Consider the following 26925-nt stretch of genomic DNA (forward strand, 5'->3'; position numbering starts at 1 on the left):
CGGCAATCTTGATTCCAGCTTGTGCTTCTTCCAGTCCAGCGTTTCTCATGGTGTACTCTGCACATAAGTTAAATAAACAGGGTGACAATATACAGCCTTGACGAACTCCTTTTCCTATTTGGAACCAGTCTGTTGTTCCATGTCCAGTTCTAACTGTTGCTTCCTGACCTGCATACAGATTTCTCAAGAGGCAGATCAGGTGGTCTGGTATTCCCATCTCTTTCAGAATTTTCCACAGTTTATTGTGATCCACACAGTCAAAGGCTTTGGCATAGTCAATAAAGCAGAAATAGATGTTTTTCTGGAACTCTCTTGCTTTTTCCATGATCCAGCGGATGTTGGCAATTTGATCTCTGGTTCCTCTGCCTTTTCTAAAACAAGCTTGAACATCAGGAAGTTCATGGTTCACATACTGCTGAAGCCTGGCTTGGAGAATTTTGAGCATTACTTTACTAGCGTGTGAGATGAGTGCAATTGTGCGGTAGTTTGAGCATTCTTTGGCATTGCCTTTCTTTGGGATTGGAATGAAAACTGACCTTTTCCAGTCCTGTGGCCACTGCTGAGTTTTCCAAATTTGCTGGCATATTGAGTGCAGCACTTTCACAGCATCATCTTTCAGGATTTGGAATAGCTCAACTGGAATTCTATCACCTCCACTAGTTTTGTTCGTAGTGATGCTTTCTAAGGCCCACTTGACTTCACATTCCAGGATGTTTGGCTCTAGGTCAGTGAGCACACCATCGTGATTATCTGGGTCATGAAGATCTTTTTTGTACAGTTCTTCTGTGTATTCTTGCCATCTCTTCTTAATATCTTCTGCTTCTGTTAGGTCCATACCATTTCTGTCCTTTATCGAGCCCATCTTTGCATGAAATGTTCCTTTGGTATCTCTGATTTTCTTGAAGGGATCCCTAGTCTTTCCCATTCTGTTGTTTTCCTCTATTTCTTTGCATTGATCGCTGAAGAAGGCTTTCTTATCTCTTCTTGCTATTCTTTGGAACTCTGCATTCAGATGCTTATATCTTTCCTTTTCTCTTTTGCTTTTCGCTTCTCTTCTTTTCACAGCTATTTGTAAAGCCTCCCCAGACAGCCATTTTGCTTTTTTGCATTTCTTTTCCATGGGGATGGTCTTGATCCCTATCTCCTGTACAATGTCACGAACCTCATTCCATAGTTCATCAGGCACTCTATCTATCAGATCTAGGCCCTTAAATCTATTTCTCACTTCCACTGTATAATCATAAGGGATTTGATTTAGGTCATACCTGAATGGTCTAGTGGTTTTCCCTACTTTCTTCAATTTAAGTCTGAATTTGGCAATAAGGAGTTCATGGTCTGAGCCACAGTCAGCTCCTGGTCTTGTTTTTGCTGACTATATAGAGCTTCTCCATCTTTGGCTGCAAAGAATATAATCAATCTGATTTCGGTGTTGACCATCTGGTGATGTCCATGTATAGAGTCTTCTCTTGTGTTGTTGGAAGAGGGTGTTTGCTATGACCAGTGCATTTTCTTGGCAAAACTCTATTAGTCTTTGCTCTGCTTCATTCCATATTCCAAGGACAAATTTGCCTGTTACTTCAGGTGTTTCTTGACTTCCTACTTTTGCATTCCAGTCCCCTATAATGAAAAAGACATCTTTTTTGGGTGTTAGTTCTAAAAGGTCTTGTAGGTCTTCATAGAACCATTCAACTTCAGCTTCTTCAATGTTACTGGTTGGGGCATAGACTTGGATTACTGTGATATTGAATGGTTTGCCTTGGAAACGAACAGAGATCATTCTGTCGTTTTTGAGATTGCATCCAAGTACTGCATTTCGGACTCTTTTGTTGACCGTGATGGCTACTCCATTTCTTCTGAGGGATTCCTGCCTGCAGTAGTAGATATAATGGTCATCTGAGTTAAATTCTCCCATTCCAGTCCATTTCAGTTCGCTGATTCCTAGGATGTCGACATTCACTCTTGCCATCTCTTGTTTGACCACTTCCAATTTGCCTTGATTCATGGACCTGACATTCCAGGTTCCTATGCAATATTGCTCTTTACAGCATCAGACCTTGCTTCTATCACCAGTCACATCCACAGCTGGGTATTCTTTTTGCTTTGGCTCCATCCATTCATTCTTTCTGGAGTTATTTCTCCACTGATCTCCAGTAGCATCTTGGGCACCTACTGACCTGGGGAGTTTCTCTTTCAGTATCCTATCATTTTGCCTTTTCATACTGTTCATGGGGTTCTCACGGCAAGAATACTGAAGTGGTTTGCCATTCCCTTCTCCAGTGGACCACATTCTGTCAGATCTCTCCACCATGACCCGCCCATCTTGGGTTGCCCCACGGGCATGGCTTAGTTTCATTGAGTTAGACAAGGCTGTGGTCCTAGTGTAATTAGATTGACTAGTTTTCTGTGAGTATGGTTTCAGTGTGTCTGCCCTCTGATGCCCTCTTGCAACACTTACCATCTTACTTGGGTTTCTCTTACCTTGGGCGTGGGGTATCTCTTCACGGCTGCTCCAGCAAAGCGCAGCCAATGCTCCTTATCTTGGACGAGGGGTATCTCCTCACCGCCGCCCTTCCTGACCTTCAACGTGGGATAGCTCCTCTAGGCCCTCCTGTGCCCGCACAGCCAGCGTGGGGTTGGTCCTCCCGGCCACCGCCCCTGGCCTTGGGCGTGAGGTTGGTCCTCCCGGCCCGCCACCCCTGGCCTTGGGCGTGGGGGTATGGGGTAGCTCCTCCCGCCCGCCGCCCCTGGCCTCTGGCTTAAAAGGGCGTAGGGTATCTCCTCCCGGCTGCAGACCCTGACCTCGGACGCAGGGTAACTCCTCTCGTTGCCGCCCCTGACCTCGGACGCTGGGTATCTCCTCTCGGCCGCCCCCCCTGACCTCAGACGTGGGGTGGCTCCTCTCGGCCATTCCTGCGCCGTCGCAGTCTGGCACTCTTGCCCGGCTTCTGCCCCTGACCTCAGACGTGAGGTATCTCCTCTCGGCTGTGCTTAGCGCGCCAGTCGCAGCCGCCTGCGCTTAATAATCATAAGATCCAGCAATTTCACTTATGGGTATATACCCAAAAGAACTGAAAGCCAGGACTCAAAAATTCTTGTATTCTAATGTTCATAGCAGCATTATTCACAACAGCCAAAAAGTGGAAACCACCAAGAGGCCATCAATGGATGAATGGATAAACAAAATATGGTATAAACCTATGATGGAATATTATTCAGCCTTACAAAGGAATCAGATTCTGATACAACATGGATAAACCTTGAAAATGTGCTAAGTGAAAAACTAGCCAGAAAAAAGGGACAGCTACTGTATGATTCCACATATGAGGTACTTAGTACAGGCAAATTAATAGAGATAGAAAATAAAATAGAGGTTACCAGGGGCTAGGAGAGGGGAGTTATTGTTTACAAAGTTTCTGTCAGGGATGATGGAAAAGTTATAGGGATGGATGGTGGTGATGGTTGCAGAAGAATGTGGATGTACTTAATGCCAGGGAACTAAAAGTGACTAAGGGACCTCCCTGGTGATCCAGTGGCTAAGATTCTGAGCTCCCAATCAGGGGTTGCGGGTTTAAACTCTGGTCAGGGAACTAGATCCCACATGCTGCAACTAAAAATCCTGAATGCCACAACTAAGGCCTGGAGCAGCCAAATACACAAATATTTTTTTTTTATTAAAAGTGATTAAAATGGTAAATTGTGTTCAGTTCAGTTCAGGTAAATTGTGTTACGTATATTTTACCCCGATTCTTTAAAAAATAGAAATATAAAGCTAGTTATTTTTGTTAATAAAATATCATTGCTATTATTACATATTTGTTATAATATATACATGATTTCATAGGCTAGCTGTGAAGTTTAAAACTACTGAACCAAGTTGGAGTTTTGCTTTTCCCACCTACAACATACCTTTCCCAGTAAGAGGTCTGTAGAAATGTTGGGAGGGGGTTGGGGAGTGGCGACCCTGGAATGAAAGGCACCGGGCTCTTGGGTGTCAAATCTCACCAACATTATGTTCATACCTCAGGAATCACGAACACTTATTTCTGCAGAATGAATCAACTTTTCATCTGAGTCAGCTGATTACTATCAGACTTTCTCTCAGCTCTCCAACATGGGTCTTTTACATTCACAAAGGGGATGTAATGAGATAATCGTTAGCACTGAGACAGCTATTTGAAATGTAAATCAATAAGCCAGTGGAACCTGGGGACTGCTGCTACATAGACACCTTTTAATGGCCCCGCTCTGATAACACAGGGAGAATTGGGCTTTGCCGGTTGAGGAACCAGGCAGCTTCTAGGGTGGTCCTGGTGGCTTCATTCTACTACAGGGAGACAAACCCATTTAAAGGGACTCCAGGGGTTCAGCAGTCATTAAACTTCCTGGATTTCGGACATGGAAGGCCCCAGGATTTAACTGACCAAGAGCTCTGAAAACAAGCATTTGCTTCAGGTGAATGGGAAAAGTGACATACAAGGTTTACTCACAGAAGCATCCCTCTGAATTCTGGAGAAACCAGAGCAACAGGTTTTTGTAGCAGTTCATCGAAAGGCGGATAATACACAGGAGCAGAGAGGAAGCCAATTTCACGACAAGAACCAATTTCAGGTTGATTGATTAAGACGGAGTTCTCAGGCTCAAAGTTGTAATCTCCTTGGCATCACCAAGTTTTAACAATACTGTAAGCAGGTAGGGCAGGGAGTCCCTGGAGAAAGAGGACCAGGCAGGGCTTTTGTCGATTGAAAAAAAAAAAATTAGTCACAACCTATAAATAGAGAGTTATTTTATTTGGTGGGAATGTTAAGGACTCAAGTCTGGGAGACAGTATCTCAGGCAATCCCCCGAGAGAGCTGACTCTGAGGAGGTGGGGTAGGAGCCAGGCTACACACAAGTTTGCAGCAAGGGGCAGGAAATCTGAATATCAAAAGATTAACAAAACTGAAGAGAATTAGTGATCTTCTGTGTATAGGAATATGCAAGCGTCCAGTCTTGCTGAAATCATTTCTTTCATATGCATCTAGCTCTCTGATAGATAGAGTGCCTGATGAACTATGGAATGAGGTTCGTGACATTGCACAGGAGACAGGGATCAAGACCATTTCCTTAGAAAAGAAATGCAAAAAAGCAAAATGGCTGTCTGGGGAGGCTTTACAAATAGCTGTGAAAAGAAGAGAAGCGAAAAGCAAAAGAGAAAAGGAAAGATATAAGCATCTGAATGCAGAGTTCCAAAGAATAGCAAGAAGAGATAAGAAAGCCTTCTTCAGCGATCAATGCAAAGAAATAGAGGAAAACAACAGAATGGGAAAGACTAGGGATCCCTTCAAGAAAATCAGAGATACCAAAGGAACATTTCATGCAAAGATGGGCTCGATAAAGGACAGAGATGGTATGGACCTAACAGAAGCAGAAGATATTAAGAAGAGATGGCAAGAATACACAGAAGAACTGTACAAAAAAGATCTTCATGATGGTGTGATCACTGACCTAGAGCCAGACATCCTGGAATGTGAAGTCAAGTGGGCCTTAGAGAGCATCACTACGAACAAAGCTAGTGGAGGTGATAGAATTCCAGTTGAGCTATTCCAAATCCTGAAAGATGATGCTGTGAAAGTGCTGCACTCAATATGCCAGCAAATTTGGAAAACTCAGCAGTGGCCACAGGACTGGAAAAGGTCAGTTTTCATTCCAATCCCAAAGAAAAGCAATGCCAAAGAATGCTCAAACTACTGCACAACTGCACTCATCTCACACGCTAGTAAAGTAATGCTCAAAATTCTCCAAGCCAGGCTTCAGCAACATGTGAACCGTGAACTTCCTGATGGTCAAGCTTGTTTTAGAAAAGGCAGAGGAACCAGAGATCAAATTGCCAACATCCGCTGGATCATGGAAAAAGCAAGAGAGTTCCAGAAAAACATCTATTTCTGCTTTATTGACTATGCCAAAGCCTTTGACTGTGTGGATCACAATAAACTGTGGAAAATTCTGAAAGAGTTGGGAATACCAGACCACCTGATCTGCCTCTTGAGAAATCTGTATGCAGGTCAGGAAGCAACAGTTAGAACTGGACTGGATCATGGAAAAAGCAAGAGAGTTCCAGAAAAACATCTATTTATGCTTTATTGACTATGCCAAAGCCTTTGACTGTGTGGATCACAATAAACTGTGGAAAATTCTGAAAGAGATGGGAATACCAAACCACCTGATCTGCCTCTTGAGAAATCTGTATGCAGGTCAGGAAGCAACAGTTAGAAATGGACATGGAACAACAGACTGGTTCCAAATAGGAAAAGGAGTACATCAAGGCTGTATATTGTCACCCTGTTTATTTAACTTATATGCAGAGTACATCATGAGAAACGCTGGACTGGAAGAAGCACAAGCTGGAATCAAGATTGCCGGAGAAATATCAATAACCTCAGATATGCAGATGACACCACCCTTATGGCAGAAAGTGAAGAGGAACTCAAAAGCCTCTTGATGAAAGTGAAAGAGGAGAGTGAAAAAGTTGGCTTAAACCTCAACATTCAGAAAACGAAGATCATGGCATCCGGTCCCATCAGTTCATGGGAAATAGACGGGGAAACAGTGGAAACAGTGTCAGACTTTATTTTTCTGGGCTCCAAAATCACTGCAGATGGTGACTGCAGCCATGAAATCAAAAGACGCTTACTCCTTGGAAGGAAAGTTATGACCAACCTAGATAGCATATTCAAAAGCAGAGACATTACTTTGCCAACAAAGCTTCATCTAGTCAAGGCTATGGTTTTTCCTGTGGTCATGTATGGATGTGAGAGTTGGACTGTGAAGAAGTCTGAGCGCTGAAGAATTGATGCTTTTGAACTGTGGTGTTGGAGAAGCCTCTTGAGAGTCCCTTGGACTGCAAGGAGATCCAATCAATCCATTCTGAAGGAGATCAGCTCTGGGATTTCTTTGGAAGGAATGATGCTAAAGCTGAAACTCCAGTACTTTGGCCACCTCATGTGAAGAGTTGACTCATTGGAAAAGACTCTGATGCTGGGAGGAATTGGGGCAGGAGGAGAAGGGGGACGACAGAGGATGAGATGGCTGGATGGCATCACTGACTCGATGGACATGAGTCTGAGTGAACTCCGGGAGTTGGTGATGGACAGGGAGGCCTGGCGTGCTGCAATTTATGGGGTTGCAAAGAGTCGGACACTACTGAGTGACTGATCTGATCTGATCTGGGGCCAAAGTTTCTTTCTTGATTGTTCACATCTTCGTTCCTTGGTTACCAGTAGAGCATAGAGCAGAAGACATTTCACAATTCTTGACATAAAAGAAGCCATTTTTGGCCTAAGCCATGTTGTGATGCAAGCCTGGCCATCAGGCTTGCCCTTGAACGGGCTCTCAGAAATGGGAGAGCACAGGAACAAAGAACAAGCAGTCAGGAAACCATAGTTCAGCGGTGAGACAGGGTCCTAGTTCTTCCTCAAGGGAGGAACAATCTGATAACAGACTTTGAGTTCTGCAGTAATTCGGGTGGAGAACGGAATGGTGATGTGGACCCTCGTGACTTTGATCAGCTAAAGCTCGGACTCCGTTGACCCTGGCCCCAGTTCCGTCCTGAATTCTCCTCTGCTCAAGCCCCTTCATGAATATGCATAAACCCTTACCGTAAAACTTTCCCAATTTAGTTGTTCAGGGAGACATTGCTTAGAGAAAGATGCCTGGTATCTTCTTTACTTGTGGCAGGTAATAAATCTTTTGGCTTGATACCTACCCAGAGGTGAACCCAGTTTTTCAGGTAATAATATCACCATCATCATCATCATCTGTAGTAATTCAATCTGTCCTTACCTTTATATCTTGCACAGTGCAATCTTGTTTATGTATTTGTGACTCATTGAGAGCCCTTTTCTCTGCTTCTTTTCTGTTTGATGTCAGCTCTTAGGTAATTTCATTCCAATGGGCCATTTTCATTGATCTAGACTTTAAAAAACAAAGAAATATCATTAAATTTGGTGACAGTGTTTCACAACTGAGAATAGACTAAAAACCTCTGAACAGGACTCTGTAAATGGGCAAACTGTACGGTTTGTGAATTAAATCTTAATAAGCTGTTAAAAACAAACACAACACATAAAATGAGAAAGTCTAGCCAAAGTGCAGAACCAATCAATTTATCACAGTGTTTGTTGCCAATTTTGACAAAATGTTTGCTGGGTGAGGAAATTAAAACAAGCCACGTATTTTCTGTTCATTATTGCTATCTGGTTCCAAATTTCTATCAATAAGTCAGAGTTGACTGTACTTAGCAAAAACAAAATGCTGGTGGGGGTGGGGGCAGGGATAAATTAGGGGTTTGGGATTAACATATACACAGTACTATATATAAAATAGATAATAAAGGATCTACTGCACAGGGAACTAACTATACTCAGTATTTTGTAATAACCCAAAGGGAAAAGAATCTGAAAATATAGATAGATAGATAGATAGATACACACGTACACACACTCACACACTTGAAACTGACACATATTTGTAAATCAACTATACTTCAATTTGGGGCTTCCCTCATAGCTCAGTTGGTAAATCATCTGCCTGCAATGCAGGAGACCCGGGTTCGATTTCTGGGTTGGGAAGATCCCCTGGAGAAGGAAAGGGCAACCCACCCCAGTATTCTTGCCTGGAGAATCCCATGGACAGAGGAGCCTGACAGGCTACAGTCCATGGGATCGCAAGAGTTGGACACGACTTAGCGACTAAACCACCACCACCACGATACTTCAATTTAAAAAAATTTTTAGGAGGAGAATTCCCTGGCCTTCCAGTGCTTAGGACTCCGAGGTTCCGCTGCAGGTGGCATGAGTTCTATCCCTGGTTGGAGAACTAAGATCCCACATGCTGCCAGGTGCTGCCGAAAAATAAATTTTTTTTTAAAGAATGAAAACAACTAGACCAGTGGTTCTCAAGCCTGGCCTCACACAGAAGCCTTTGGTGGAATGTACTTAAAAAGAATCAGTGTCCATGTTCCTACCCCAGACCAAGAATATCAGAATCTAGATATGGGTTGGGTTTAAAGTTTCCCCAGGTAATTTTCATCTGCAACCAACAGTGCAAGCCACTAGTTTAAGAGATCCATTTTCCACAGTGAGATTCCACTTCACACTCATGAGGATGATTATTATTTAAAATAACAAAACCAGGGTTTCCCTGGTGGTTCAGTGGTAAAGAATCTACCTGTCAATACAAGAGACACAGGTTTGATTCCTGATCCAGGAAGATCCCACATGCTCAGGAACAGCTAAGCCTGTGCACCATAACTATTGAGCCTGTGCTCTAGAGCCCCGGAGCTGCAACTACTGAAGCCTAAGAGCCCACGTTCTGCAGCAGGAGAAGCCACCACAATGAGAAGCCCACACACCGCAACTAGAGAGTAGCCTCCACTCTCTGCAACTAGAGAAAGCCCCAGAGACAGAAACGAAAACCCAGCACAGCCAATAAATAAAAAGAAAATAACAAAGCAAAAACAGAAAACTACAAGTGTTGGTGAGGATATGGAAAAACTGGAGCCCTTGTGAATTACTGGTGAAAATGTAAAATGGCACAGCCACTGTGGAAAAAAAGCATAGCAGTCTTCAAAAAATTAAACATAGAATTACCATATGATTCTGCAATTCTACTTCTACGTATATACATAAAAGAACTGAAAACAGGAACTTGAGTAGATATTTGTACACTCATATCCAAAACAGCATTATTCACAATAGCCCACAGATGGGAGCAACCCCAGTACCTACCGACTGATGGATAAACAAAATGTAGTATGTGGAGACAATGAAATATTATTCTACCTTAAAGAGGAAATTCTGAAAAGGAAATAAATTTTAATATATTCTAAACATGAATGAAACTGGAGGACATTATGCTAAATTAAGTACAGTATTTGTCACCATAGGGTTCTATGAGGTATGTGTGTGTGTGTGTGTATGTGTGTGTGCTCAGTCATGTCTGACTCTTTGCGACCTAATGGACTGTAGCCCCCCCAGGCTCCTCTTTCCATGGAATTCTCAAAACAAGAATACTGGAGTGGGCTGCCATTTCCTTTTCCAGGGGATCTTCCCGACCCAGGAATAGGACCTGGGTCTCCTGTATTACAGGCAGGTTCTTTCCCTTCTGAGCCACCAGGGAAACCTAGGAGACATCTAAAGTGTTCAAAATCATAGACACAGAAGGCAGAATGGTGGTTGCCAAGGGCGGGGGGAGGGGAGGATGGGAGTTACTCTAATGGATACAGAGTCTCAGATTGGAAAGAGGAAGAAGTTCTGGAGATGGATGGGGGTGTTGACTGCACAACAGCATGAAGGTACTTAATGGCACTGAAATGTACACTTACAAATGGCTGAAGTGGTACATTTTTTATGTTATCTCTATTTTACAATAAAAACAGAGAGATCTCCTTTTCAAAAATGGGAAGGTGATCCAAATTCTGGCCAGTGACATGGGAGGAGATATCTCATAGAGAGCGTCTGAAAAAGTTTCCTCATTCCTAGAAGAGGGCTGCAGGGTGAGATGCTCTCTCTTACTTCTCTGGGTGCATCTGGAACTCTCTCTTATCTGGAACCCTGCAGCCATCTTGGGGCCAGCCGGAGACTGAAGCCACCACCCAAGGCAGCAGACAGATGGAAAGATGTAGGTCACTGGTGATGTCATTAAGCTCCCAAACCAATGGACTAAGAAGTCAGTCCTATCTTAGGGTTTATAGTTAAGTAAGAAAATGCATTTCTTAAAGTTAAATTTACTTTGAGTTGAAATTTCTATAACTGGTTCTGAAAGGATCCTGACACTTGTATAATTATCGTTGGTATAACAAAAAATTGGAAATTACCTAAAAGTTTAGGGAAATGGGTGAATTTAAAAAAAGATGTATAAACATAAATGGAGTTATTATATAGTAGTTAAAGATAAACACATGAAGTGAAAGACAGATTTTGCATATTATATGTAAATTCTAAATACAGTGTATTTTTCATTGACTTATACGTATATATATATATATATATACGATATATATATCTATCTTTAAATAGATGGATCTCATAGGGCTTCCCTGATACCTCAGTTGGTAAAGAATCTGCCTGCAATGCAAGAGACCCCAGTTTGATTCCTGGGTCGGGAAGATCTGCTGGAGGAGGCATAGGCTACCCACTCCAGTGTTCTTGGGCTTCCCTTGTGGCTCAGCTGGTAAAGAATCCACCTGCAATGTGGGAGACCTGGGTTTGATCCCTGGGTTGGGAAGATCCCCCAGAGATGGAAAAGGCTACCTACTCCAGTATTCTGGCCTGGAGAATTCCATGGGCTATACAGTCACATGTATATGTATCAGTAAGTTCAGTTGCTCAGTCATGTCTGACTCTTTTCGACCCCATGGACTGCAGCACGCCGGGCCTCCCTGTCCATCACCAACTCCCAGAGTTTACTCAAACTCATGTCCATTGAGTTGGTGATGCCATACAATCATTTCATCCTCTGCTGTCCCCTTGTCCTTTCACCTTCAATCTTTCCCAGCATCAGGGCCTTTTCCAATGAGTCAGCTCTTCGCATCAGGTGGCCAAAGTACTGGAGTTTCAGCTTCATTCTCAGTCCTTTCAATGAACATTCAGGACTGATCTCCTTTAGGATGGACTGGTTAGATCTCCTTGCAGTCCAAGGGACTCTCCAGAGTCTTCTCCAACACCACAGTTCAAAAGCATCAATTCTTCGGCGCTCAGCTTTCTTTATAGTCCAACTCTCACATCCATATATGACTACTGGAAAAACCATTGCCTTGACTAGACGAAGCTTTGTTGGCAAAGTAATGTCTCTGCTTTTTAATATGCTGTCTAGGTTGGTCATAACTTTCCTTTCAAGGAGTAAGCTTCTTTTAATTTCATGGCTGCAGTCACCATCTGCAGTGATTTTGGAGTCCAAAAAAATAAAGTCTGCCACTGTTTCCACTGTTTCCCCATCTATTTCCCATGAAGTGATGGAACCGGATGCCATGATCTTCGTTTTCTGAATGTTGAGGTTTAAGCCAACTTTTTCACTCTCCACTTTCACTTTCATCAAGAGGCCCTTTAGTTCTTCTTTACTTTCTGCCATAAGGGTGGTGTCATCTGCATATCTGAGGTTATTGATATTTCTCCCGGCAATCTTGATTCCAGCTTGTGCTTCATCCAGTCCAGCATTGCTCATGATGTACTCTTCATATAAATTAAATAAACAGGGTGACAATATACAGCCTTGATGTACTCCTTTTCCTATTTGGAACCAGTCTGTTGTTCCATGTCCAGTTCTAACTGTTGCTTCCTGACCTGCATACAGATTTCGCAAGAGGCAGATCAGGTGGTCTGGTATTCCCATCTCTTTCAAAATTTTCCACAGTTTATTGTGATCCACACAGTCAAATGCCAATTGATTACTGGAATAGTCAATAAAGCATAAATAGATGTTTTTCTGGAACTCTCTTGCTTTTTTGATGATCCAGCGGTTGTTGGCAATTTGATCTCTGGTTCCTCTGCCTTTTCTGAAACCAGCTTGAACACCTGGAAGTTCATGGTTCACATACATATATGTATCAGCAATACATATACGTATATGTTACAAAGAGACAGACACAACTGAGTGACTTTCACTTTCAAATGTATAATAGTGGTTGCCTTTTTGGAGGGATAGAATGGGACAGAAGTGGGAGTAAAGAGGTAGCATGTACACTGGAATGTTCTATTTCTGATTTTAAAATATGAAACAAGATGATGATATTTTAAAAATTGACAATACTGGGATTGTATGTAGGTATGTGTATGCTTATGATTCTTTGTACTTTTCTATATTTACAAAATCCTCAAAGATTAAAAAAAAAAAAAAAAAGCTTCCCTAATGCTACCCCTGGCCCAAACAAAATTAATTAAGAAGGACAGAAAAAAAATCTTTTGGTAAAGACTAGGGAACTTAAGCTAATGTCTGTAAAATTACAGGTGGGCTCTAAGAGTTCAGAATATATGGGGTGTTTTTTTGTTGTTGTTATATAAGAGGTTTTTCATCTGTTTTTGTGGTGCCACACGGCATTCAGAATCTTAGTTCCCCAACCAGGGATGGAACCTGTGCCTTCTGCACTGGAAGCATGGAGTCTTAACCACTGGACCATCAGTGAAATCTCAGTATGATAGTCTTTAACCTTTTAACTTTTTATTTTGAAGTAACCATAGGCTTATAAGAATTTTCAAAAACATTACAAAAGGTCCAATGTACCGCAACCCCTTACATAACCATAGTACACTATCAAAACCAGGAAACTGTCATTGCCACAGTACAATTAAGTAGCCTCGACACCTTACTGGGACTTTCCCTATTTAACCTTTCTTTTGTTTTTAATGTCTTTAAGTTACAAAAGCAATTTGCTCATGGACAAATTAATGGATAAATAAGAAGTGGTACATCCACATAATGGAATAGTACTCCATCATAAAAAGGGATAAAATACCAATACATACTACAACAAGGAGATCAAACCAGTCAACCCTAAAGGAAAACAACCCTGAATACTCACTCAAGGAAGGACTTACGCTGAAGCTGGAGCTGCAATACTTTGGCTACCTGATGTGAAGAGCTGACTAATCAGAAAAGGCACTGACACTGGGAAAGACTGAAGGCAAAAGCGGAGGATGAGATGGTTAGGTAGCATCACCAACTCAATGGACATGAATCTGAGCAAACTCTGGGAGACAGTGAAGGAGAGACAAGCCTGGTATGCTTCAGTCTACAGGGTCCCAAAAAGTCGGACACAACTGAGCGACTAAACAACATACTACAACATGGATGAATTTTGAAAATAGTTTGCTAAGTGAAAGAAGTCGGACACAAAAGGTTATATATTGTATGATTCCATTTATATGAAATGACCAGACCAGGCAAATCCTAGAGATAGAAAGGAGATTGGTGAGTTTCAGGGGCAGTGGGGAGAGGAGATGGGGAGCAGGATCCTATGGGAATGAGGATTATTCTCACAACAGTTATGGGTTTCCTTATGCCATGATCAAATGTTTTGGAACTAGACAGAGGAGGTGGTTGCACAACACTGTAAGCTCACCAAATACTGCTGAATATCTTACTTATTTTAAATGGTCAATTTTATGCTATGTGAATTTCATCTTACTAAAAAAAGCTTTTTAAAGCAATTTGCTTGTTGTAGGAAAATCTAAACATAAAGGTAAAAGTAAAAAATTATAATTTCTTTTCCCAGCTGCTCATCTCCATGTCCAATCCCATCCCACAAATATACCTTCCTTTAACTGTTTATTTTTTTAATTTTTATTTATTTTTTTAAGTTAACAAGGGAAGTCTTACAGGGAGGAGGTCTTTTATTTTTATTTTTTTATAATTGCATTGTATTTCTTTTTGGGTGTCCTGGGTCTTTGCTGCTGCACTGGACTTTCTCTAGCAGTAGAGACTGGGGTCTACTCTCTGCTTGCTGTGCCCAGGCTTCTCATTGCAGTGATTTCTCTTGTTGTGGAACACGGGCTTTGGAGTGCACAGGCTTCATAATTGTGGCATATGGGCTGAGTAGTTGCAGTTCTCAGGCTCTCTCGAGCACAGGCTCAGTAGTTGGGGCACACGGGCTTAGCTGCTTTGCAGTATGTGAGATCTTGATCAGGGATCGAACCCATGTTTCCTGCAACGAAAGGTGGCTTCTTTACACTGAGCCACCAAGGAAGCCTTCCTTAACTGTTTATATATATATATATAACTCTCCAAACTTTAAAAAGCTTTATAGTATCCAGAGAGATACATATGTTTCCTTCTCTCCTGGAGGCTTACTGAGGACTTTATACCCACGTGAGCCAGGCGATGTTGTAGGTGATGGGAAACTCAATGGTGAACAAGACAGGCTGGAGGAATTAATTTTCTAGTAGGAGATGGGCAGTAAGCTTGGGAGTGAATGTGATTTTCAGTTGTGGTAAATGCTCTGAAAAAATAAAAGTGGGAAAGATGGTAGAGAGTGATGTGGGTTGGTGGAGGGCCAGGGTGGCTAGTAAAGGTCTCTGAAACGAATGATGGCATCTGAAATGAGTGAAGACAATTAGGGAGGTGAAGATCTATGGAAAGAGAATTCAAGACAAAGGAAATAAAGCTAAACATCTTGGGATTTCCCTGGCAATCCAGTGGCTAAGACTCCACCCTCCCAATGCAGAGGGCCCAGGTTCCATCCCTGGTCAGGGAACTGGATCCCACATGCTGCAGCTTAGAGCTCACATGACACAACTAAAGATTCCAAATGTTGCAACTAAGACCTGGCACAACCAAATACATTAAAAAAAAAAAAATACTAAAAGAAGCTAGGTATCTTTACAGAAATAAGACTGTATACTAGGCACAGTGATCCACTACATGTTTATACACGTATTAGATATCTCGCCTTCCCCCTTCTTTTTTTTTAAATTATTTATTTATTTATTTTTAAATTTTATTTTATTTAACTTTACAATATTGTATTGGTTTTGCCATATATCAAAGTGAATCTGCCACAGGTATACATGTGTTCCCCATCCTGAACCCTCCTCCCTCCTCCCTCCCCATACCATCCCTCTGGGTCGTCCCAGTGCACCAGCCCCAAGCATCCAGTATCGTGCATCGAACCTGGACTGGCGACTTGTTTCATATATGATATTATACATATTTCAATGCCATTCTCCCAATCATCCCACCCTCTCCCACAGAGTCCAAAAGACTGTTCTATACATCAGTGTCTCTTTTGCTGTCTTGTATACAGGGTTATTGTTACCATCTTTCTAAATTCCATATATATGCGTTAGTATACTGTATTGGTGTTTTTCTTTCTGGTTTACTTCACTCTGTATAATAGGCTCCAGTTTCATCCACCTCATTAGAACTGATTCAAATGTATTCTTTTTAATGGCTGAGTAATACTCTATTGTGTATATGTACCACAGCTTTCTTATCCCCCCTTCTTTACCATATACTATACGTGTATTTCCAAGTTGGCCTCATAGCTACATGTTATTCCATAATAGTGATACATCATATTCATTACACATGTACTTCCAAGTTGGCCTCATAGCTAAATGTTATCTCATAATATTGATACACCATCACTTACTTAGGGGCTTCCCAAGTGGTGCTGGTGGTAAAGAACCTGCCTGCCAGTGCAGGAGACACATGAGATCTAGGTTCAATGCTTGGGTCAGGAAGATCCCCTGGAGAAGGAAATGGCAACTCCACTCTAGTATTCTTGTCTGGAGAATCCCATAGACAGAAGAGCCTGGTGGGCTACAGTCCATAGGGCCGCAAAGAGTCCGACATGAGTAAGGTGACTTAGCCCGTGCTACATACATCACTTACTTAACTATTTCTCTGTTCATGGACATTTAGGTTGTTAACAGTTTGGAGCTATTTCCATATTCCAATTCCAGGGCCCTTAGGGTGATTCCTCTTGTTGTCAACTAACTTTGTGTGTGCATCACAGGGACTACCAGGTTGTCCTTGGAAAACTAACTCTTTAAGTTGAGAATCCTTTGTCTCAATAGCCCCAGTGAGTGTAAAAGGGCAGTATTGTCCCAGATTCCCTACTGATTCCCCCATTCATTCATCTAACATTTATTAAGCATGTTTTCTATGCCAGGAATTATACTGAGCATTATAAATACAAAGAAGATGAACAAAAGATTCTAACCTCAAATTGCTCAGTCTTAGCACAACGATAATTATCAAGACACTGTAAATCAATTATATCTCATTTAAAAAGAGAAGAAAAAAAAAGCTTCTTCCTTTTCTGCTTGGAGCAGTATCTCTACCCAGGCAGCTTAAGGCTTTTGAAAACCAACAGAGTGGATTTTTTCCTGAATAATTATCCTATTCAGGGACATCAATGACATAATGACATCAACTTTTCTAAGCTGCAGTCTTTAGTAGTTTCTTCAATCTTAGGAAAAATACACCAAAGAAACTCTGCTGATGTAATTAGGTGTGAAGAACTAACCTATCAGAGTGATCACCCAGTGCCCTCAGGGTGATTCCTCTTGAAGTGTGGTATCCGATGACATGGGGTTGGAGAAGGACACTGTGGTTCACTATTTCAGTCAGCTGCTTGTGTTGACATTTTCTTAGGAGCAGGTTGGGGAGAGCAAATCTTGACTGTGAGAGCACATCAGGCACTTTATTTTGGATACATTGTATTTTCTTCTTCTCCTGACTCTGATTCAACAGCAAAGGTGGCCTCCTATATATAAAAGAAGGTCCGGTTTTTATATCAGTCATTGATAAATTCTCTGTAAACCTGAGGACAATCCACTTAACACCAAGTTTAAAGTGGAACATATAAGATTCAGTGGGGTCTTCAGAGAACTATATTAATAGGCTGTAACCGGAACTTTGTATTAATGAGAGGAATAAATCCTCTGTTAGGGGGGTGGAGGTGGAATTTAGGTCCAGAAAATTTCAGGGAACATGAACCACAGACCTGTCCAGAAGCTTAAATCCAGCCTCGTGATAATTGAGATTTCTGGTTTCTTTACATTTATAGGGTTCAACTTCCCAAGTGTTATGTGTTAAAGAAACAATGCAACCAGCAAGTTTGCTAATTTCATATTAAACACAATTTCAAACCACTTTAGAGTAGTAGTTGTTCTCAAAGATAACTGACAGCTTTGCTTTTGATTTGTCTCATTAGGCTGGGTCCTCTTTTTATCCTTAAAACAGACATTTAAAATTAAAATTAATATCTAGATTTGAGATCTTCACATAAGGTTCTTAAGAAATATTCTGTGTTCCTGCTTCTATGCCGTAATTTCTATTGAGCTAGTTAGTTGCACTCTGTCTAGACTTCTTGGAGAAAAATATCAACAATATGTTTTTCTCCGTCTTGGGTTCCGCAAGGGAGAATTATAGGAAAACTTAACAGGTACTTTCCTACTTCAAGCAGTTGGATCTATATATTTATCTTTTGCTTTTTTTTTTTTTTTCCTTTTCCTATGTTTACCAAACAGTAACTGGCAGCAGCAGTCAATAAAGTACTTCGGGAAAACCTGAGCAAATTCGGCCATTCAAAATAAAACCACCTCACCGGAAGGTGTACAATGAAGCACAAAAATAACCCTGTTAGGTGGGACTAGCAGGTTACATCATGGAATATGGTAATCCTCTATTTAATTTACAAAGCCCTTGGCCGAGAGGAGGAAGGGATGGAAAAGTTTGAGTGAAGGCTTTAAATGACTAGTCATACAGACAGTGAGTCACTGTAAGTTTCCAGTTAATAATCCCCTCTGCCGGGCTGGGCTTTATGAGCCACAAAGCAGTTTAAATGGTAATGGCTCACAGTTTTATGGTTTCTTCTACCAAATGAATACAGAAAATGAAAGACGCCCTGAGTTGTCTTTGAAATGTAGGGCAAATTCTGACTGGGGGCAGGGAGGAGGAAGGTGGAAAGAAAGAGAACGAGGTAAGATGCCTGTGAGGCAGGGAACGGAGAGGGCTGGTGAAACGAGAAGGGAACGATTTTCAGGAGTTGAAGGCTTTTCTCTCCACCTTGGAACTGCTGTCCATTTTCCCACATTCTGTGCAGAACAGCACGGAAAAGACCACCCCCGCGACCTGAGAGGCTCGCGTTCCGCCGCCCCGCGCCGAGTCGCGCCAAGGTTCGCTCCCACCCCCGCCCCCACTCGGTGACAGGTGGGGCAGCCGTGAGGCAACCAGACCTCCGCCTCCTCGCGCTGCCTGCCGGGAGCCGGCGCCGCTTCCGGTTGCTCTCGGCCCCGAACTCCGACTCCCGTCGGCCCCCGGGAAAACCGCAGCGGGGTCGCGCGGGCGCTGCCGGAACTCGTAGTTTCGCCTTCTGCCGCGCTTCATAAGCGGAAACGGGGTCGCCCGGGGCCGAGAACTACCGAGGCGAAGGTACGGGTGGCGGCGAGGGGTCAAACCGCGCCGGGCGTGGGGTTGGCGCTGAGACGGTCGGAGGTGGTTGGGGCTGGGTGGGTGGAGATCAGCGCGCACACACGAGGAGGGTAGAGTCGCCGCTGCCGCCGCCGCTGTAGTCGTCGCGAGTGCGGAGTCGGAACTTGAGCTGCCGCCGCGACGACGCCGAGGATTGTGCCGCTAGCCCCCGGCCCTTCTGCCTTGCCGCTTTCCTGGGTCAGCGCGGCCTGCTCCTCCCCAGCCCGTCTCCCCCGCCTCCATTTCCCGCCCTCTCTTCACCACACACACGGCCCCCCCGATCATGGATCCCGGCAGTGGTGGCGGTGGCGGCGGCGGCGGCGGCGGGAGCAGCAGCAGCAGCGACTCGGCGCCCGACTGCTGGGACCAGGCGGACATGGAAGCTCCCGGGCCGGGCCCGTGCGGCGGTGCCGGCGGCCCCTTGGCGGCGGCGGCGGCCGAGGCCCAGCGTGAGCACCTCAGCGCGGCCTTCAGCCGGCAGCTCAACGTCAACGCCAAGCCCTTCGTGCCCAACGTCCACGCCGCCGAGTTCGTGCCGTCCTTCCTGCGGGGCCCGGCCCAGTTGCCGGCATCCCCAGCTGGCGCCGCCGCCAACAACCACGGAGCCGGCAACGGCGCGGGAGGCCCTTCGGGTAAAGGGCCGGGATCAGCCCCCGGGACGGGAGGAAACCGTGCTGCGAGGGCTGGGGAAGATGGCCTGGGGGCCAGAGCCCACCTGGGACGGGGCCCGGGAGAGGATCGGGGGCGCGCCTCGCCCGGCGAGGGACGCGTGGCCGTGGGGCCGGGAGGCACGTGGGCCGCTGACAGCGGCGCCGGCTGTCCTGGGTGGGGCGACCTGGGGCAGGAGAGGGGGTCTGCGTGGGGCGACCGCGGCGGGGGGCGGGAGCAGGGTGCGGGGCGCACCGGTGGGGTCTGGGGTCGACCTCTCACCGCCCCCCGCAGGGGAGCAGTTCCCTGCTGGGAAGTGGGAACCGTATGGGACGGAGAGCGGGTCAGTGCCACGAGGCCTAGAAGCCAGGACAGATGGAGCCAGGAGTCGGCCGGATGGGCGTTGAGAGCGCTGAGGAGTTGGGGCGGACGAAAGCTCGCGTTTTACCTTCACCTTGGGCCTGGGCGAGAGAGCTTCCCCCGCTGCAATGCCTGTTACTGAAAGTGTAATTACGTTTTAAATGTCCACGGACCCCAACAGTCCCGACGGAATCCCAGGATGCATTGCAGCCCTGCCACCGGGCCGAAACTGTTGGCTGTCAATAGATCCTTAGCATTTTGTAAGGTTGTGAAGTAAACAGAGTGTCGCAAAGTTAGCGTTCTATACTTAACATTAAATTGTGTAGGAAATGACGTTGATCTGTGTGCCCTTTTTCTTAAATGGGACTCGGATTCTTCCCTTTAGTTGACGACACGTTTAGAATTTTTATTGCGTTAAAAATCGTTTGCCTCATTCAGGTTGCTTGGTGTAACTCATTCTCTTTGTTCTTGTGTCAGGAGTTAGTCTGTTCAGACACCTGAGCATTTGTTAAAAACTTCTTAGGGGTCATATGAAGTTTTGACCATGGCTAGTCGAGTGACTTTCTGTGACTTCAAGTTAAGTCTTCAAAAATCTCACTGTACTTAGGGGCTGCTTAGTGATAGTATGCTTTCAGGTACTGATTTTGTCAAGTGAGTGAACCTGATTCCTTTCTTTAGTTCTTTGTTGTCCTATTTCTTGGATAGGTAGACACTGTAAAAGTGCTGTAGGAGTTTAGTTTCTTAAGAAACTTTGCCTGCAGTTTTCTCTCTTGAGGCAAAAAGAGAGTTTGGGGAAATGCTTTTGGGCACACAGTTGGACTTAGTTATTTTATTGACTGGTATTTCTTTTACTTGTGTGAAGCCGTTGATGTTTTCCCTTTAAACAGAAGGTTAACTTTGCTTACTACTTTGGTCTACATAAACTTCTTCACTTACCAACTCCTAAAAGTGCCTAGTTCCCCAAACCTTATCATGCAGTTTGCTCTTATCCAGCCATTTTCTTTTTTGACCCTCACTTGTAAATCTGGAGTTAACTAGTATCACTGTGACTAGACCTAGGACTCTATTTCCAGCCTATGTAGCCATCAGCCAGTCGTCAAGGGATGGCAGTCGTTAGAGCAGTGGTCTGGAAGGGTGGTCATTCTTGAATGAGTAGGCATTGCCTCTTATGATGGACTGTCTTTTCTCTTCCTGATATTTATGTGCTGATGTGAAGTTTTACTCTTAATCCTTTCCTCTGTGACACTGCCAGAAGTTGGAGATGTAGAATGTGTAGGGGAGTGGTTGTTCCTACCTTAGGGATCCCTACATTGTGGTCAGTTTTTTCTTCTTTTTTTTTTTTTTTAAATCAGAAACCTAATTTGGTGTTACTGACTCTTACTAGCTGTTTCTACAAAATGCCAGTTAATATTTAAAAAACAACTCACCCATCCTCTGTAGGATGTCTATTTGGGAAAGAATGGATGGTCCAGAGTTAGTGTGGCACTGTTGGATTGCACGTTCCAGCATAAATTCAGGCCCATAGATTATACTAGCATAAGAGCAAAGAACTGTGTTTGGAAGAAGCAGGGAAAACATTGACATGGCACTTAGGTTGAAATTTGTGAAGGGGAAGCCCATAAAGGGTGCAAGTATTTTTTAGTGAGGAAATCAACTGTAGGGCTAGCGTGTTGCTAAGTCATAGCTTCTGTTAAGTGTTCTTCTGTTGTTAGCTAAAAGTCAGCTAAAACTGGTGGTGGATGTGTTTTTAAAACTTTAAAAACTTCAGGAGAGCTCTTGAAGGAGTCTAGAGGAAGAGCACTATCACGAACGACTTGAGTTATTTATGACTGCACTGGGTCTTCTTTCCTGTGCGCGGGCCTTCTCTTGTGGAGCAGGCCTGTATGCCCGCAGGCTCAGTAGTTGTGGTGCAGAGACTTACTTGCTCCACCTCTTGTGGGGTCTTCCTGGACCAGGGATTGAACCCAGGTGCCCTGCGTTGGCAGGCAGATTCTTAAGCACAGGACCACCAGGGAGGCCCAAGAATTGACAGCTTTTAAAATGTACGTGTATAGGATGAGTATCTGTCATTCTCCTGAAAGAGAAGGCTAGTTTTCTCTTTTTCTCTCTTCCTTTTTTTTTTTTTCCTCCAGTGGTACTTGGAGCAACCGGTAAGGGGAGATGCTTTTGCACAAAAAGTCATCCACTTTAACTGGCAGGCTGCTGGTTAATCCTTATATCCAGCTATAGGATATCCTGAGTCACAGCTTGGGATTCAGTGTTGACCTTGGATCTCTGAAAATTTTTAACATAAGTTTCCAAAGAAATGATTAAGTAGAACCCATGTAAGTGTAATTACATGCAATTCATTTAAGTACACTTCTCTCCAGATCCAAGTAAAATGGCTAAGTAATGGTCATTTAGAATCCTTCAGATGAATGAAATGTAGACAAGTGCTGTGTGTGCCAGAACAAACATTTTCTATAATCGAATGTACTTATTTTCGGTTCCAATTTGCACCAAGTTCAGGCTTTTTTATTGTTAAATGAGAAACAAGTTCACCAGTGTTCATCAGGATTGCTTGGTGTGTTTGGGCTGCTATAACAAAATACTGTAGACTTCGTAGCTTGTAAACAACAGAAGTTTATTGCTCAGAGTCTGAGATCAGGGTGCCAGCCTGGTTGGGTGAGGCTCTCTTTTCTCTTCTGGATAACAGACTGCTGACTGACTGCTTTCTGTGTCCTCCCAGGGCTGAAGAGGCAGGGGAGTTCTCTGGGGGCCTCTTTTATAAAGGCACTAATCCCATTCATGAAGGCTCTGCCCTCATGGTCTAAGGCCACCCAAAGACCCCACCTAATACCATTACTTTGGGCATTAGGATTTCAACATAGGGATTTGGGGAGGAACACAAAACAGGCCATAGAACTTGGCCAGAGCTTCTAAAGTAATGGCATAGAGTTCTGTCATCCCTCCCTCATTGCCTCTCAAAACTGCCATTGTGAAATGGATATGGAATAAAACCAGCAGTTGTTTAGTCACTAAGTCATGTCCAGCTCTTTGCGACTCTGTGGACTGTAGCCTGCCAGGCTCCTCTGTCCATGGGATTTCCCAGGCAAGAATACTGGAGTGGGTTGCCATTTCTTTCTCCAGGGAATCCAAGAATAAATCCATGTCTCCTGCACTGGCAGGTGGATTCATTACTGCTGATCCACCAGGGAAGCCAGTTAGTCCTTAGGAGGGGTTTAAGTCACTTGGTGGATGCTGTTATTCACTGAATTTTCCCAAAGGTGACTGACCTCTTCTGAGCCACCAGAGTAGAGAAGATACAGACTCAAATAGTCAGTTTTGTCCTGAAGGGCTCTTACACTTTTTTATGTTAAAGAATACCAGTTGACTGATAGTTAAGTTTAAAGAGATGGTAGATATGGTTGCCCCTTTGTTTTTCTTGTGACTGAATGCCTGCAGTAACAATTGTAATAGAAAGGACTTTTCAGATGAGACAGTGAATGGAGTAAGTGGGCTGAGAAGATCAGGTAAAGTATTGTTCCTGGAGGAGTATTTCTTTTCCTACCATGTCATACTGATTATTAGAGATCATTCAATTTTGGCTCTCGTTTCATGATTTTACATGTGGAGTGGCTCAGGTGTGGGGGTTCAGGAAACAAGTGAGGGCATCCACTAAGGCCGCACCATGTTGAGCAACTGTTTCAACTGTTAGAAACTTTGGGAATAAGTTTGATTTTTTATTTATTTGGCCACGTTGCCGTTTTGGGATCTTATCTCCCCCTGCAGTGGAAGCATGGAGTCCTGACCACTGCGCTGCTAGGGAATTCCCATGGGAATTTTAGAGCAGGTTTTATTCACTGCTTTTTTTTCCTTTTGTTTATTTTTTGCTTTTTTTCTGGAATTGTACTGCATAAAAAGATGATGAAAACATATCATGGCATGTTGGGAAATATTGTAGAGAACAGATTTTTAGCTTTGTTTTATTTGCTGGAGAGGAAATGTCTTAAAGTGTTAAAATAGTGTTGTCTTTCTAATTGGAGAGGAAGGAATGAAAAAGAGATTTGATCATCTTTCCTGAAGAGTTAGCTGAATTGGAATGGAATTTTTCGAGATGTGAATCTCTGGTTTTGCTCAGGTATGTGTATGGCAGTTAATGAACAGACATTGCCTGCCTGCAGAAGGCAGGATACTGTGCTAGGCCCTCAAAGTGATACCACCAAGATGGATAACTGATTCTCAAGGAGTCCAGAAAGGGATCAGATGATACCCAGTCTACTCTAATGGAAGACCCTTCATGATAAGAGGGCCATCACAGAGTGCACAGAGAGGGCTTTCAAAGCTGGGGAGCACCGTTCACAGGTCCCTTTAGATAATTTCACTCGTGTCACCCTAATCATAAAACCACAGATTTGTTTTCTACTAAGTGTTCTCTGTGAATATCTGAGGTACAATTAACATAAAATTCACCTTTCTTGTGTTTCTGGACTTCAAGTTTCCTAGGAATTTGCTAGAGTACCAGTCATCTTTACTTGTAAGTAAGTGTTAGTCGCTCAGTCACGTCCGACTCTCTTCGACCCCATTGACCGTAGCCTGCCAGGCTCGTCCATCCATGGGATTTTCCAGGCAAAAATACTGGAGTAGGTTGCCAGTTCCTTCTCCAGGGGATCTTCCAGACCCTCCAGACCCAGGGATCAAACCCGGGTCTCCGGTATTGCAGGCAAACGCTTTACCATGTGAGTTACCAGGAAAGCCCACTTCTAAGTAAAGACTTGTTTATTTCGTATTAAACATGGGTGAGTTACTTTGATTCTGGCTCCTTATTTACAATTTCATCATTCAATTCACAGTTCTTAAAATTTTGAGAGAAGTTAGATTTTGGCTACTTGGTTGTTCTGAGGTCCTCATACTCCTTTTTTAGCTGTCAGTTGATGGTTCATACTGAAACTTCTTAAGAGTTTTCTTCCTGCTGTTGGTAGATTTTAACGAAGTGTGGCTGAGCTACAGATATGTTGTTGGTTTTTTCATAAATGACTTTGTTCTAAGGAAAGGTTAGTTGTTACATTACTACTCCAAGTTAAACCAGTCCCCATCATACTCTCCTTCCTAGGTGAGAGGAACAGTTCTCAAGGATTTTTTGAGCTAGCCTTGTCTGAGAGTTGGTCAAACCTAATTCCAGACCATATTCTAAGTAATTGTATTTCTCTTCACTTGAAATAAAAAAAGCATACCTTAGCAAACTACTATGTATAAAATGACCTACAAGGATATATTGTATAGCATAGAGAATTCAGCCAGTGTTTTATAGTAATTATAGAGTATAACCTTTAAAAATTGGAATCACAAAAAAATAAATTTTTAAAAAAAAATTGTGAATCACTGTGTTGTACATCCAAAACTTATACAATATTGTGTATCAACTATCCCTCAATTTATTTAAAAAAGTATGTACCTTAGAATGTCATCAGGTTGCCTGTTTCTGTGGAACTCCAGTAGGAGTTCTTATAGTACTACTGAGCCCATCTCCTTTGTGGTGGTTGGTTTCACGTGCATGGTATTCTGTTATCTTTGTACTTTTTTGTGGTATCTGAAATTAAATATCTCATTCTTTTTGCAGCAGATAGTATATAAATTATAAAGACTATCTTTTAGCATTGTTTGAAAAATAGAGTAGAACTTAAGTTACTCTACAGAAAAGCCTGTTCAGGTTGATATGCTTTAGTGACTGAGTAAATAGGTTCTTCAGAATGTTAGGACCAGAGATGACCTGGCAGTAATAATAAGAGATGTTGAATGAATGCCTGAGGTCACTCACAGGTTTAAGGACACAGTTGAGTCTAGAATCCAAATTTGCCAGTTGCTAATTTAGTGCTCTCTACCACACCATGCTGTTTAATAATGACAAAAAAAAAAGAGCATGCCCAGAGCTAATTACTACAGCCAGCATGGATCTTCTGAGAAAGTGGTCCTGGAATTTGCCTTTCTTATATTTCATTCTTAAAAGTTTTTATAATCATTATGGGACATTGAAATGCTTATTATAATAATATATTCATTGAGCAGTTACCACTTGGTTAAAATGCCCTTCACAACAACGTCTTGAGGTATAGATACTGATGACCTGTTTTTACAGATAAGAAAATTAAGTTTCAGAGAAGCTAAATAAATAGGGGACGTGACATCCATGAATAAATGGAGGAGTTGGGATTAGAACTTAGATCTGATTTCAGAGCTTATCCTAGCAATAGTAAGTCCATTAGTTTTTCCTTGTAATTAGAAGCTAAACAGTCTTTTGGCTGAGACACTTTCAAAAATGGGGCTTATGAGTTTGTGCACCACGGCACTGTCTCCATGTTCTTTCTCAGCAGTAGCTGGGTACACGTCATAAGTAGGCAATGCTCTAATAATTTTTTAAATTTTATTATTTTATTTTTTGGCTGTGCTGGGTCTTTGTTGCTGTGCAGGCTTTTCTCTAGTTGTGAGTGGAGGCTACTCCCTAGTTACGGTTCAGGCTTCTGATTACAGTGGCTTCTCTTGTGGCTCACGAGCTTTAGCAGTTGCAGCAAACAGGCTCAGTAGTTGTGGAGTGCATGGGCTTAGTTCCCAAGACCAGTGAGCAAACCTGTGTCTCCTGCATTGGCAGGCGAATTCTTTACCACTGAGCCACCCATGAAGTATGGCAATGCTCTAATTTAAAGTAACATTTTGAAATTATTTGAAACACTTTAGGAAATGATATAAAATAAACAGCTGTGATCACCACTATCTGTAACATTGTGCCTTTTTATTTTTAGAGGGTTAGGTAGTTAAGGCAAAACCATGGACCCTTGTACATGTTCTGCAGGCTTTTCTTTCTGATACTTGCCTTTACTATTTTCCAGTGTTGTCTGGGAGAAAATGCCTGAGCTTTTGTGAGACCATGTGGTCACCTGTGTGCCAGAGAATTTTAGTTCCTTACTCAAACTGTTCTTTAACATCTCTTGGATA

General features: G+C 43.1%; 2 protein-coding genes across 4 annotated transcripts in view; one reads left to right on the plus strand and one right to left on the minus strand.

The window, feature by feature from the left end:
• TNFRSF17 (TNF receptor superfamily member 17) overlaps positions 1-26925 on the minus strand; it is a 131174-nt gene that overhangs the window by 69562 nt on the left and 34687 nt on the right. For both annotated transcript variants that reach the window (XM_070362647.1, XM_070362648.1), the window contains exon 3: positions 7819-7950. The gene's annotated coding sequence lies outside the window, so the exon portion shown is untranslated. The remainder of the gene's footprint in view (positions 1-7818; positions 7951-26925) is intronic.
• GSPT1 (G1 to S phase transition 1) overlaps positions 18961-26925 on the plus strand; it is a 33662-nt gene continuing 25697 nt past the window's right edge. The window contains exon 1 of one of the 2 annotated variants that reach the window (XM_070362645.1): positions 18961-19580. In XM_070362645.1, coding sequence (XP_070218746.1) covers positions 19232-19580 — 349 coding nt within the window. In that variant the 5' untranslated portion in view covers positions 18961-19231. The remainder of the gene's footprint in view (positions 19581-26925) is intronic. The other variant, XM_005889253.3, reaches the window with a different exon arrangement.

The sequence above is a fragment of the Bos mutus genome, chromosome 25 (assembly GCF_027580195.1).
Source record: "Bos mutus isolate GX-2022 chromosome 25, NWIPB_WYAK_1.1, whole genome shotgun sequence".
NCBI lineage: Eukaryota > Metazoa > Chordata > Mammalia > Artiodactyla > Bovidae > Bos > Bos mutus.